The sequence below is a fragment of the Equus quagga genome, chromosome 10 (genome assembly GCF_021613505.1).
Source record: "Equus quagga isolate Etosha38 chromosome 10, UCLA_HA_Equagga_1.0, whole genome shotgun sequence".
NCBI classification, from domain to species: Eukaryota; Metazoa; Chordata; class Mammalia; order Perissodactyla; family Equidae; genus Equus; species Equus quagga.
Window position 1 is genome coordinate 92,114,817 of NC_060276.1, and position 15,180 is coordinate 92,129,996.

At 41.6% G+C, this 15,180-nt stretch overlaps 2 protein-coding genes across 4 annotated transcripts in view; both read right to left on the reverse strand.

Annotated features, from left to right (window-relative positions):
• The window catches only part of SYTL5 (synaptotagmin like 5), a 261,691-nt gene that overhangs the window by 178,534 nt on the left and 67,977 nt on the right, over positions 1–15,180 (reverse strand). The gene's annotated exons all lie outside the window — the stretch shown is intronic.
• On the reverse strand, positions 3,072–3,401 carry LOC124245502 (huntingtin-interacting protein M). The gene has a single exon (XM_046672884.1). It carries the CDS (start codon positions 3,399–3,401, stop codon positions 3,072–3,074), a length of 330 nt encoding a protein of 109 aa, XP_046528840.1.

Genomic DNA, 15,180 nt, shown 5'->3' on the forward strand with positions numbered 1-15,180 from the left:
TGAGATTTCCCAGAAGGCCCTGGAAGTCACATAGACTCTGTTACCTTCAAAAAACAGAGGTGGTAAAATTATTAGATTTATTTGATATGCTACTATTTATGAGTTGCATGGAAAAAAATTCTCAAAAGAGGGGATCAAACTTCCCTGTTAAATTTGAATAGAGAAAATATTATTAACATAAATATTTTAGAAGTTGTGTCATGTATAGGAAGGTCCTGGAGATTTATCAGCACCCTCACTGCCCCTTATATGTTCTCTTACCAAAGTCCTAGTGGTACGTTCCCTGATGATATTAGGCAACAACACTATAGTGTTATCAGGTATAACTTCAACTGTTATTTTTATATGTTTGAGTGCAATCACACTATTTTATGGCCTGCTGAGCGGTGCCAGGTCTGCACCCGGGATCCGAACTGGCAAAACCCCAGGCCGCTGAAGCGGAACACGCAAACTTAACCACTTGGCCACGAGGCCGGTCCCAACCACAGTCATTTTAAATGTCTGTCTCCTCCATGTTGTTTTTTGTTTAATTCTGATGGTTCCCATAAGACTGTACAGACAGGTACAGGACAGAGATCTCATTTTAAACAAAGAGGAACTGTCCAAGAACCCCCAGGAAAAGGATAGCTACTTCAAAGAACAGGCTCTTGAGCACAGCCTTCTGACGTCATCACACAAGCACCTTTAAGATCATGTCAGTGAACAGAATCAGAATTTCGAGAACAAGTTAACTGAAAAGCAGAAGCATTCATGATACAGTTTAACATAACACACAGTGGAACAAGACATAGGTTTGCCAAGTACAAAGACCTATACTATGAAATCAATCCTTTTTTCCCAAATAAAACACAAGTGAAAATTGAGAGTGAGTTATTGAAAGCGTTCTCCTAAATCCAAGAAAACCTAAGACCTGCATTGAAGAGCTCACCTTCCTTTTCACAGAGGAGAACATGAAATAGTTTCTATCTCAAGGTCCATTTCTCAGGAGAGAGTGGAGGAAAGAGCCTCAACAACAGGTAAGAGAGCCAGGCTCTCCTCCTTGCTGTGACCTTGGGAGAGCTGATTACCATCTCTGGGCCAAAGTGGCCTCAGCTGTAAAATGAAGATCCTAAAGAATAATCCTTATCTCCTATGCCCCACTTACCCACTTTCCATAGAGAACTTCTCTTAGGAAAAGATCATAGACTTGTAACTGTGCCCCTGGAGCAGACCTCTGAAATAATTTAGTCCTCATTTTATAACCATCGAAGATGATGTGCCCCTAAGTAAACTACGCTTACAAGAGACCACAACCTGGTGACTCTCCACCTGCAGTTGCCGGGCAAAGGCCTGCTTGCCAATTCAAATGAAGAAAAGAGTAAGAGTTGAACTTGGCTAAGGCTAGGAGGGCTTCATGGCTCTCTATAACAAATTACCAAGGAGCTGGAGCAGTTCACCTAGGGGGCCAAGACCTACCAGGACCACTATCATGACCTGGGGGACCATTATTCAGCAAGGAAGTACCTGGCCAAACAGAAGCAGAGGATACTGGCAGAGAGAAGAGCTGCTAAAGAGCCGCTGCTGCCTGAGGCAGCTCCTTAACGCCCTCCTCACGTGACTGTCACCGCATTACTAAAATAAAGTGCAATGAAAACTAAAATTGAAATTTGTGGGGTAGACACCTTGACAATGAGGTTTCTGTAGATAACTCTTATTATCCCCATTTGACACATGAGGAAACTGCTGCTCAGAGGCAACAGATCAATGTCCAAGATCACATGGCCAGAAAGTGGTGAACTGGGATGGCCAACCCAGGTCCTCTCAGCCCATTGTTGCAGCCGGCTGGGCAGCCTCTGACCAGCCCTCTGTGACACGCCAGGAGGCTGCACAGGGTGGCCCTGGAGCGTTGATACAGGGGAAGGGTTAGACTGCTATAACACTTGATGTGACACCTTTTTAAACTTAACACCCAGCATGAAAATGTCCACAAGAATTATATATGCATTTGAGTCCATCACTTGGGACAGAATTTACACAGGTTATGCTTATACCTCTCAAAGCAGGTATTCGGCCACTGATAATTCTGTTATTCTATCGAATACGTGATCATTAAAATGATCAGATGTTTCATCAGAGAATGAGATTGATAATTATGTTTGAAACGAAATAATGTATAAGTGAGCCCATTCATTAATTAATAACCATGAAGAACCTCTTGAATTGCCTGTTTTAGACCAGAGAGTAGCCTTTATATAATATTCCTATTTAATTCACCAGTGTTCACAGGAGGATGGAAGGACATACCCCACGGGGCATCACAGCACTAGCTAATAATTCCTGTCTCAATTCCTCTTTTGGAACAAGGCAGGGTATAGATAGATGAAATCAACCTGACAATAATTCCTTTTATGAATAGTTCTTTATGGTTTCCCCATCACTCCTCAATCTTCACGTAAAGCCCCTGTCCCGTGAAGTTCACGTCAACTGCTATGCCGCGCTCTGTCCACCCACCCCCGCCGCCATCACCTCCTGACTTTCCGACGTTCCCTGTTGTGAATAAAGCCTTTGGCACTCAGTCATGGTCTTCAGCCCCTCCCCAGTTACCGCCACCATTCTGGGAATCCAACGTGCCTGGAGCGCCATCCCAAAACCCCCCATCCTCCATCCCCCAACCCACAACCCCCACCCACCCTCCCCGACACCCTCCTGGCCTCACAGGCCTTGACTTGCTCAGAGCCAGTGAGGAAGTCTTCTCCACCGCAACCTCAACCAGCTACTCCCATGAGGGCCACTCCCCACACTGTCACCATTAGAAACTGCTCCCTGAAATCACCGATTCCAGCATCCCACACTGCCCAGCATCCACACTGCCCACCCCTTCTACCCCTCCCACCCTCCACAAGATATCTCATTCTGGGTGCCTCCCAAATACCTCCAATTAAAAATGACAGAAACTGAGGAGTCAAAAGCAATGGATTCGAATCCTTTAATAGCATTTATTGATGACAGAAGCCAGGATTCTACAGCTATGAGAAATTTGGGCTTGGGCGTGGGCTGAGGCTGAGGCTTCCCACTAGGCCCTGACCGAGGCTTCAGCCGCTCCTTCTTGCTCCGGGCATCTCACCAAACAGAGTGAAGGCTGAATCCCTCAATTGGCGGCGGGGCGCGCGGTTGTTGTCCACTGCTCCCTCCACATCTTGTGGGATGATAGCGCCGTTGCTGACCTCAGCGCTTACTTTCTCCAGGATGTGGTCAGTAAGGTAGTCCACCATAGCAAAGAGAAAAACCTCTGTGGATGAACTCTGGTGCTGAGCATACTGATCCTTCTGCAGAAGGCGGTCCAGGTAGCTCACAGGTAGCTCAGCCGTTGGAAGATGGGCTTGAGTCTGATGGGAGCTGTCATGGCTTTGTTTTTCCGACATGATGTTTGCTGGCTTCGGGTCCAATCAGCTCTGCTTGATTCTGGTGTCTGGGCCTCTCTGGATGCCAGCATTCAGTCCTTCCCAGTGTATCCCTGAGCTCTGGGCCCTGATTGGTCAGGGACATCCTGCCTTTATGACATCACTGGTGTCCATCATGCCCTTATCAGGCCTTAGCCTAGAAATGTCCATGACAGGAACCTGGTCACTGTAATGACTATGAGGCGGGGTCGGTGGGCCGAGGAGTCGAAAGAAAGATTTCTTAGACTCTTAAGATCTGGCAGCAGTGCTCTTTTATTTAGAGAATAGTGTAGCATGGGGACAGGACCCATGGGCAGTCAGAGCTTCTGCCGCTGCCCCGAGTTATGGGTTAGGGCTAAATTTAAGGCATAGGTATCTGATTCATCTCTTTACAAGACAAAGGAAAGAACATAAAAAAAAGTTAAAATGGTATCAGTGCAGGTGGGGTCTGGTCATTGGGTGATCCCATGAATTTTAGACAAGAATCAAATCGGATTAAGTAAAGGTTAGAAAGGTTAGACGCCACCACCCTAAACCAGTTACATGAGATTGCCAGACAGCAACCAACTTAAGTTCTTGCCTTCCCCATTAAGAGTTTCTAGGGACAAGGTCATCTCTCCTCTTCTTCCTGGTACAGAGAGGGAGGCACCTTTTACAGATAGAGATTTACCTTACAAATGTAAATGTGTCCCAACAAGGGCAAGTTCCATTCCCCAGAGCCTCCTTCCCTGTCCCAGTTTATCGAAAGCAATCAGCCCAAAACAATCCTGATGCCAAAGAGACATATCCTGGGGTGGCCAATTTCAGGTCCCGACAAGGTCATCCCCCCTTCCTTCACAAACTCAAATGTCTCAAAAGGGCAAGCAAAGTTCCAGTCCTCGGAGCCTGCTTCTCATCTGCAGTTTTAAAAGTCATAAACCATTTTAAAATTAAGCAGCCTAAAAATCCTCATCAACTACACCCTCATTTTGAGGGAATTGTAATTTTCTGCTTGACTTTAACATTGTAAAAGCAAATGTGTGTTTCAATGGAAACTTTTCCCTGTCTTTAGGACACCAGTCCATGTTATCTGATTCTAGCTTTGCATTGTCTTTGAGCTGTTTTAAAATCTTTTGTTAGTTGTAGGTCACTGATAAATGTGTAAACTGTTTTGTCTACTAGAGATTAAATTGTCCCTCCCAGTTATGATGTACAAAAACCAATTTTGCACCCATTTACACATTCATTTAAATATTCTTGATCAATATGGCTGTATCTAATCTTTGGATTCTCTTTTGAACCAGCTATAACATCTCCCCATTCCCTCAGTGAGTAAACAGGATCTTTTAACACATGTTCATTTCATATATGTATGAATGTTTTGATTTTACACTATTTGAAAAATATCCTTTGACCATTTTGGAAGCCACAATGAGATGCTCAATGAATTCACCTGTCAGAACCAGGTAAACATTGTTGAGAGAGAAGTGTACCTTGTGCTCAGTTTAAGATCAGATGTGTCTTTTCTTCGCCGTCCTCGGTGAAGCCAAAACACCAAGTGATGTTTCTTCTTGTTTTTTCTCATTTTAATTTTCTTCTTCACCAATTTTGTGTTTCTGCTTTGTTTTTGCTTCATTTCCAGCTGATGATAGTTACAGACATTTCCATTCCAAAAGAGACAAAGTAGGAAGAAAGGAGTCTCTGATCCAAGCAATTTCAATATGCAAGCAGGCAAATCTCCATACTTTCAAAGCCTGAGAATAATCCACTATAGCTTGAGGCTCCTTCCTCTGACCCCATGACTTCACCTGGGTCCACAGACCTGCCCTCTAGGCCCTAGGCTCTGCCCTCAGAATCATCTTTCTTTTATTTTGTACAGAGCACATGTTTGCAGCTGAGTAATTTTATTAGCCTATTTTCTGCTCGTCAAATTTTGGGAGTCTCACAGCCTTCTTTCATTTCATCCTCTATCTACCCTTTCAGTTAAAGATGGCATTGTTTCCACTGATTTAACATACTCAAAAATCTTCTAGTGTCCCATGTATGTCACAGGGATTCATGCTCTTAGACAAGAGGCTCATTCACAGATCCCTCCTGGAAAATCTCATCTCTAGTCCCTGCTTCTGCTGAGATGGCCAGGCTTTATTCATGATTCACATCCTGTATCACTTCAGAGTCCTCTATTTGACTGAATACTTTGATCTTTTGATCCCTCAGAGGTACTAGCAAAAGGAAGTCTAGCTACATCCTTGATTTAATTTCGACAGGATGCTTTCTTGACAGTGAATCCTCTAATTTTAATGTCTTTTGTAATCTGGATAGGTTGAGAATTTCTCATATCTTCAAGTCCTGGTTCCTTTTTGCTTAATAGTTCTTCCCTCAATTTATGTCTTATCTCTAGCAATTTACTATAGGTAGCAAAAAGAAACAAGGACATGCCTTTCACAATTTTCTTGGAAATCTGCTCAGCTAAATCTTCAATTCATTGCTTACAAGTTCTGCTTTCCACATAACTGTAGGACACAATTCAGCCAAGATTTCTGCTACTGCATAACAAGAATCCCTTCTCCTCTAATTTCCAATATTATGTTCCTAATTTCCTTCTAAACCTTCACCAGCAACACGTTTGACACTCATATTTTATCAATAGTCTGTTTATGATGATTTAAGTCTTATCTAAGGCTTTCTCTACTGTGCTCCTCACTTCCTTCTGAGCTCTCACAAGCAGCACTTTTAACATTCATATTTCTATTAACTGCTCAAGATAATCTAGGATTTTTCTATCATGCACCTCAAAATTATTCCAGCCTACAGCTATTATTCAATTCCAAAGCCACTTCCACATTTTTAGGTATTTGTTATAGCAGCAACCCACTTCCTGGTACCAAAATCTGTATTAAATTCTCTTTACTGCTACAATGAACTGCTACAGATTTGGTGGCTTAAAAACACATATTTAGTCTTGTACAGCTCTGGAGGTAAGAAGTCTAAAACAGTTTCACTGGGCTAAAAACGATTTACCAACAGGGCCACGCTCCTTCTGGAGGCTCTAGAAGAGAATCTGTTTCCTGGCCTTTTCCAGCTCCCAGAGCTACACGCCTTGCATTCCTTGTCTGTGCTCCCTTCCTTCATCCTCACAGCCAGCAGTGGAGCATCTTGCTCCAGTGGTCAAATTTCCTTCTTCTGTGTCAAACCTATCTCTGCCTCCCTCTTATAAGGGCATGTGTGTTTGCACTTAGGTTCTATCGGATAACACAGAATAATCTCTCATCTCAAGATCCTTAACATCATTTTATACGTGAATGTTCTTTTGCCGTATAAGGGAACGTTCGCAGGCTCACGGGATTGGGATCTGGTTATTTGGGGGAGGCCATTATTCAGCCTACCACAGGAGGTATTCCCAGGAAACTCTAGTAGGGAAGAGAGGAACTGAGACAGGGTAGGGAAAGAGGCAAATAAAGTGTCCATTATTGATTAGCTTAATATCACTGAAGAACTTTATGGAACACCAGAAAACACACTTTCCAGGGGAAAATAACGCCCCAGCATTCTGGATCGTCATGCTATTGGGCAGAGTGGGCTCTGCCAGCCTAATAAAAGCCATCACACAAAGAAATACAGGTTCTGACATTTGAAAATCAGGGAAATACGCATCTAAACGCTACGGGATGTGAGAGTATGGGTAGGACACTGACAGCATTCTCTATACCCAGAAATGTTTATACACCATCCTTAGGAAGTCTTTCCCTTCCTTCTTACCTCCTGCCTGCTCTTCCTTCTTTCATTTAACAAATTCATGGTGCAGCTACCTGGTATCAACCACTGAGTTAGACGCTAGATATTCAATGTTAAACAAAAAAGACATTACATCATCTTTATGGAGCATTCAGTCTAGCGGGAAAGATAGATGTTAAATACCCAAAGAAATACATAATTCCAAATTGCCATGCGTAACCTAAAGCAGAGTTTATCAACCTCAGCACTATTGACATTTTGGACTAAATAATTCTTTGTTGTGGGGCAGGAGGGCTGTTCCTGGCATAGTATATTCAGAAATATCCTTGGCCTCCATCCACTAGACAATAATCCAGTTGTGATGCTAAAAGTATCTCTAGACATTGTCAAATGTCCCCTTGAGGGCAAAATTATCCTTGATTGAGAACCACATCACATTTAAAAATGTAAATTAAAAATAAATTACTTTAAGAGACAATGAGGGGACGTAACTTAGATGGAGTAATCAAGGAATATCCTCTGAGGAAGGGACATTGAAACAGAACTGGCGCAAGAATAGGAAATGAAGCAGAGAAGGGGTAAGAGAAAGAACATTCCAGAAAGATGGCATAGGCAAATCCCAAACTAGTGAAGTATTTGGGGTGTTTTAAATGAAAGCTAGTAAGTATGACTGAATATGAGTACAAGAAAGGACAGGGGTTGAGATGCTCTTGTATCCACCCACAAGCAATGAAGAATCTGGACTTTAATAGACATCTTGGCACTTGGATCCATCTCTCAAATCTGGATGAACATGAACATAATTTATATAAATATATATATATGTTCTTTTTTAATTAACCAATGACAAAATAGAAAAAGGTTATAAGAGAGCAAGGAAGTACAGGATGAATGGTTGTAATACTGTGTGGTAGATGGTTGGCAGAAGTGGCCACAATAATCCCATTCTCTGTATCCACTCCATGTATCCACATTTTTTTTTAAAAAGTGACTGTGCAGCTCTTCCAACGAAGACGTGGTACCTACATCCCCACCTCTTAAATCTTGGCTGCCCTTACCTCTTACATGGGGAAATAAAATGGGGACGTGATGGAGGGCCATTAATGGGCCTGGTCCTCAAGAGACTTTGTGTTCTTTCACTCTTACTTGAAACACCTACTTCTGTCATGTCAGTGAGTATAAGCTAGCCTGCTGGAAGATGAGAGACCAAATGGAGCTGAGCCAAGTCAGTCCAGTTGTCCCTTCTAAGGCCTTAGATATGTAAGCCCAGCCATGATCGGCAAAGTCAATTCATCCCCTTATTGTGGTATTATTGTTATACATATTAAATCTATAGATTCTAAAAAATCAATAATATATTGACATAACTATCACTTTATATAATTGTATGTCTCTATGTCTTTAGAGAAGCTGAGAGAAGGGCAAACATATATTTATAGAATTTGTTATACTAACCTCCTAATTTGTCATTCATGATTCTCCTCATTTGTTTCTGTGGACTCTAGTTTCCTCCTGGAGTCATTTTCTTAACCCAGTACAGCTTTGCTTCCACCCATCCCCTTTGTGCTGTTATTGGAAAATATATGACATTTTATATCTTGTATGCACAATACATTATACAATTAATTTTTAAATCAGTCAGGAGGGGAAAGGAAAATAAATATGCATTTACACTGCCTTTTAAAGTTACAGTTTCCTTTACCAGTATCAGTGTTTTGTTGTTTGCATGGATTTGAATTACTGCCTGGGGTTTCTTGCTTTCTGCCTGAAAAACTTCCTTTTATTTTTCTTCCTTCTTTTTTCTTTCTGCTCCTCAAACTGGGAAATCTCAATTGTCCTGTCATCAAGTTCACTATTCTTTCTTCTGCCAGTTCAAGTCTACTAAATCAGCTCTCTAGTGAATTTTTCATTTTGGTTGCTGTAATTCTCAACTCCAGAATTTCCATTTGCTTCCTTTTTATGACTTCCATTCTTCTTAGTATTCTCTATTTGATGCAGCATTGTCATCAGATCTTCCTTTCCTTTAATCCTTTGAACATATTTATAATGGTAACTTTGAAGTCTGTCTGTTAAATCCCACATCTGCTTGGAGCCTGCTTTTGTTCTGGTCTATGGGTCATACTTTCCTGTTTCTTGGCATGTCTCACAATTTTTTGTTGGCAACTGGAAATTTTAAATATATTGTAGCAACTGAGTATTAGTTCTGCCACCAAGTGCTTATTATCATTTCTGTTTAATTGTTTAGTGACTGGCTGGATCAACTTAATAAAGTGTATAGCCTCCCCTCACATTGTGAAGCCTTTGATGTTGTTCCTCATGGGGTACAGACTTGGGTATGACCCCAGTCACCCTGGGATGACATTAGTTTTGGCAGAACTCTTTGTCTCTTTCTCTGACCACATCCAACTGTTAAGCTCCACTAATTACCAGCTGATTGCTCACTCTACTGTTTTTAACAACGCCCTGAAGCATAAATTGTTCCACAGACTAATCCAATCAAATCCAGGCTCTCGTGAAGTGTTACTTAGGTCAATGTTTAAGACTTGTTCCATCTCCAGGAAGGCTCCTCCTGGGTGTCTTTTCTCAGCTTCTCTCCAGAAAATCAGCCAGCCTACAGTTTTGTCTATACCTCCAATTAATCTACCAATCTCTTCCCAATTGCCTTTCATCACAACTTCCACTGTTTTTGAGAGTGCCCTTAGGTTTAAACTTCTCCATACTCTATTGCAAATGAAGTCAGTTCCTTTGGTAAGGGGTTCAGCATTCTCTGTTTTAAGGCCTGCTATCCTCCAGGGCAAATCTCTGAGCCACAGCTCTGGAGCTAGGGGTGGAGACAATGGGACATTTTTCTCTGAGTGACACCCCTGCTTTAGGAGCTGAACACTTACGGAGAGAGGAGTAGCCTCAGCTCTTCTCACCTTGCCTCTCTCAGTGTGGATCACAAATGGATTACCAATCTATGTAAGGATGATGAAGTCCCAGTATACTCAGTGATGCCAGACCCAAGGTAGAGTCTCCATCCCATGAGTGGTGGTTGGGAGGAAGAAGCAAGCACCCATCTCTCAACCATTCTTGCCCAGAACTTAGCCCTAGGGACAAGTAGCTGGGGGCAAGATGAGAAATGTTGATGTCATGCCCTTCCCCTAAAGATAGCCCTTGGACTAAGAGCTGGAGGTAGGAGGAGCCCTGTTTGTTGCTCCACTCCTGAGTGGAGTTTCCATTTCACTGAGCTGGGAGGGGAGAAGGATGGAGTGGATATCAGTTGAAATACCACAGACTCTTGCTATAATCTCCAAGTGTTAATAGATTTTCTTGAATAAATATTTCTTCATTTGCTGTATGCCCTTAGGACCATTTCCAGAGACTTTAAATGGTTGTTTCAAAAATAATTTTCACCAATATTTTTGGAAGTTGGTCTACAGGGCATGTTTCACTTTTATGCTGGAAGTGGAACCCTGGTTGTGATTTTTACGTTACTGAGGTTTGGCAGTTTATTAGCTAGCATTATTGTAGCAATAGATAACTGACACACACTGCTTAATTGTGGAACCACTAGAATCCTAGGCTCTCAATATTTCATGTGGAATCTAGAGTATTCCTTCCACTGTAATTGAAACCACCCTAGGGATTTAGTGCATTAAATCACTTCTATGGTAAATAATCCAGAGGACTGAAAAACACTTCATCATGCAGTTTCTAAAAGTGATTCTCATAAAATGAGTCATATGGGAGAATCTGACTTATGGAGAGGTTTAAATGGGGTGTACTTCTTTAGGCAGTAAGAAATGGCCAATCATTTGCTGCATTACAGAAAAAAGTACTCTCACAATTCCTAGTGGCAAGCAAAACAGAAAGACTGATAATCTGCTTTTAACAAGAGAAGTCATCACTGTGTTTGAAAACAGCACTTCATAAAAACTGAACTTGCAGAGTGAGATCCTCCTTGTCCAGACATTTGATCAGGTCTGACATAGAAAGTGAGAGAAAGAGGAGTGGGTAGTGTCCCATCTAAAAATTTCTTTGCTTTAATTCCAGAGTCAGAAATATGGACTATCTGGCATACTTTACCCATAATACAAACAAAACGTCAAAATCACTCAACAGGAAGTTAGTCACACACAACTATCAATACAATCTTCCAAGAAAGAGAGCAAAAGAATTTAACAGCATTATCAACAGAATTTTTTCCATCACAGAATCCCCTTTCTTGACCTACAAGAGCACACATCCCCAGGGCCTCATAGTCTGGCAGTTGACTTCTCTACCACAATGTATTCCAATTGTTTAAAAAGCAAGACTTTGGGCCAGCCCCATGGCCAAGTGATTAAAGTTCCACGCACTCCACTTCGGTGGTCCTCGGTACACAGAGGTTTGGATTCCAGGAGCAGACCTAGTCTGCTCATCAGCCATGCTGTGGTGGCATCCCACATACAAAAAAATAGAAGAAGATCAGCACAGATGTTAGCTCAAAGCTAATCTTACTCAAGCAAAAAAAAAAAAAAAAAAGGAAGATTGGCCACAGATGTTAGGTCAGGGCAAATCTTCCTCACCAAAAACCAAAAAAATAAAAGCAAAACTTGCAGTTAACTTTGAGCCCTAGGGAATTCTAAGTCTAATTTCTATCTATAAAGATCTTTAATTACAGCAACTATCAAAACGTCAGAGTTTCCAAATATGAGGGAAAGTAACTATTCAGGCAATCACACTTGTTGACCCATGGGGCCGAAGTCAGCAGGGAAGCCAGTAAGGCCAGTGCTCAGAAACTGACACTTGAGTTGGTGATAAGAGACTGTTGTGGCAGGCTGGCTCACATTTCCAAAACAGCAGTTTCAAAAATAGTTTCAAAAACATCCATTTTGGTCTTTCCTGAAGGTAGACATAATATGATATATTTCCTATGTATATATTTCACTGCAAAAAATTTCACTTAAAAATTGTGCTCATAATATATTAAGTTAAAATATTAGGTTATTTGTATGATCTCAACTTTAAAATGTATATCCTTCTCTGTTCTCCTATACCTCTACTCTCAGCCCACCTTCACCCCCTTTACGGCTGGTAAATGTCCCCCAAATCTCCAAAGAGCCAAATCAAACATTACTTCCTCTTTAAAGCTTCTTCTCACTTATTTCGACAAAGTTTTTCTCATATATGAGCTCCAATGGCACACTCTGGAAAATAATATGCGAACATGATATTAGTTATAATTTCCATGCGGAGGGACTATGGGTCATTTATATTTTCCTATCCATACTTGTCTATATCTTATAATTGTTTACATGAAACATGTATTACTTTTGTAATAAGGAAAGAAACAATAAAAGTTCCTTAGAAAATGAAAAGGATATCATGCTCAACTGAGCTTCACAGAGGGACTTTAATTTTCACCATTATGATGTGTGATACTCAAGTTGACCTAGAAAAAGGCAGAGTCTAGAACTACTGTGGCGCATTTCTCAAAGGATGAGGTGGCCCTAGGTCGACACATTTCAAAACAGATGAAAGTGAAATAACTCATAGCCCTTCTCCTATACATCCTACCTTACTTTTCACTGTTTCTCCAGTTACACAACCAGCTCTCAAAGTTACCCCTGAGTAGCCTCTCTCACTCACCACCATGTTCATTGGGTACCAAATCTCCATTCTTCCTCAGAAACATTCCTTAAACCATCCTCATTTTCACTGTCATAGTGCAGGTCCTCCTTTCCTCCTGCAGGTTTCTGTGGTCTAGCCTCATCCTTTTCTAGGTTATCTTCTCACTGTTCCTGGGGTTTTCTTCTTCTTATTTTCAAAATCTGATCATGCTAGTGTAATATCTCCTTTTTTTGTGGTTTGAATACTGACAGCTTTTGAGTCGCACCCTACCCTCTTCTCCTTCTGCCCGACAAGTGGTGAGGCTTATGAGAAAACCTGGGTGGCTCCATCTTTTGGCGCTAGTTGGGGATTCAAATCACACAAGCCCCTTCCCATGTATGGATATCTTCACCCTGGCTCCACTCCCTAACCACCATAGAAACTCCAAGTCAATGTTCTCTCCCTGCTCTCTGAAGCAATTTCAGGACTTACTTGGGAGCTACCCTGCTCTGCCCAGAAAGCCTCATTATGTGAGAGATTCATCTTTCCATACCCTTTTGGGGTGTGTGTGTGTGAGATCACTGATCTCCACGTCCTAACCAAGTTTTGGGTGGGAATCCATCTGTATCTTAGAGGTGGCCACAACGGTGTTCCCTTCCTGTTGAGTCCCTGCTGCCCTGCAAAGCAGAGTACAAAGCTCTTAGCACATCCCCTAGGGCTCTTCATCACCTCTCTCCCTCTCCTCCTCCCCACAGAAACCTATGCTTATGCCTATGCTTATGCTTATCTATTCCCAGAGTATTCCATGGCCTGCCAAGATCTCTGATCGCATATCTGCTTTTCCCTTTGCTGAAATGACTTTCCTACTACCACTTCTCCCTTCCTTTCCTAACTTCCAAGCCACCTTATTTCTCCCTGATATCTACAAAATGTTTTCACCATTCCCTAAGACCAAATAAAATGTGAAGTCCTCTGAAAGTCTCCACTAATTTCTCTAGACAGAGATGTTCTCTTCTTTTCCTGGTCTGTGATGGCACTTCAATCACTGTTCTTGCCTGCTTACAGGTCTCTCTTCCCCTGCAAGGCTCTGAACTTTTTGATGGCAGAGACCTTCCTTTCTTCTTCTAATATTCTTTGTCTCCAGTACACTCATGAATATAATCACTGCTGAATAATATCGATTGAATGAATAAGCAATTATTTTTTCAAAATAAAATGGAAATCTTGTTAAGAATGAAAGATGATGGTAAACAAAATATTTTGAACTCTTTGAGACAGGGAAACAACTAGAATTTTTCTATCTTTGCCCCTAGAGTTATATGCAAGTGAATGTTATGACATTGTTGCCTGGCTAATGAAATAATTGTAAAATAGCTAAAATATAATGCGGGGACCTGGATTTGGCCACCCCAAAATATGTCTCTTTGGCATGATGATTATTTGAGGCTGGTTTCTTTGCAGACAGGAAACCAACTGAAAAGTAGAACTTGCTTGCCCTTTGTTAGGAGATATTTACATTGTAAAGGAAATCTCTGTCTGTAAAGGTATCTCCCTCTCTGTACCAGGAAGAAGAAAGGAGATGACCTTCTCTCTAGAAACTCTTAATCAATGGGGAAGGCAAGGACTTAAATCTGCATTTGTTTATTGTGCTTGTCTGGTAACCTCCTGTAACTGACTTCCCTCCCCCTCCAACCTTGGCATTTCTTTAAGGATTAAGCATCTTTCCTCAGGCTAGGAACTGATTGCTGCACTCACCTGTGACCACCCAGCTCAAGACAATAGACTTGCTTCCTGCTGTGTCCATCAAGTGCTGTGCTGACAGGGCAATCTTGTGACTATTGTGGGAGGAACATTTCAATCCTATGTGAAACATCCTGTTTGGGGGTATATAACCACTCTGTGCACCCCACTTCTTCGGTGCCCTTTCTTCCTTCGGGAGGAAAGGCCCCGGGCCATGGTCCTCAGATTTCAGCTCAGAATAAACTCACCCAAATTTTCATTTATAGGTTGGTTATGGATTATTTTCGTCGACATCACTATTGAGCTAGATTCCTCGAGGCCTAAATGACACTTCTTTGTTAAATTTAACAGCCATACAAGAAGCATCGTGACCCCTATGGTTCAAAAGTTATGAGATAATTAGTTAACAGAAATGAAAATGACTCATGTGTGTCATCCTCCCCTCCCATAAAAACAAATTTGGAAACTATGGGTCACAGTGTTTTCTTCCATTTTGGCCAGTTTGCATATGGAAGAGTTAAGAAAATCTTCTCACCACATAATGGCAAATATCTCCATTTTTCCTTGAAACCACTTTAAGTCCATAGTTGCTAACTTCATCTAAGAACATACCTTTTGCAACATTTTATCAAGAACCTAGATAATAACCCAGAAGATAAGCTTATCATGACAAGAGGAATAGTTAGTACATTGGATCACATTTCATTCAGTCATTCAGCAAATGTTAACTGAG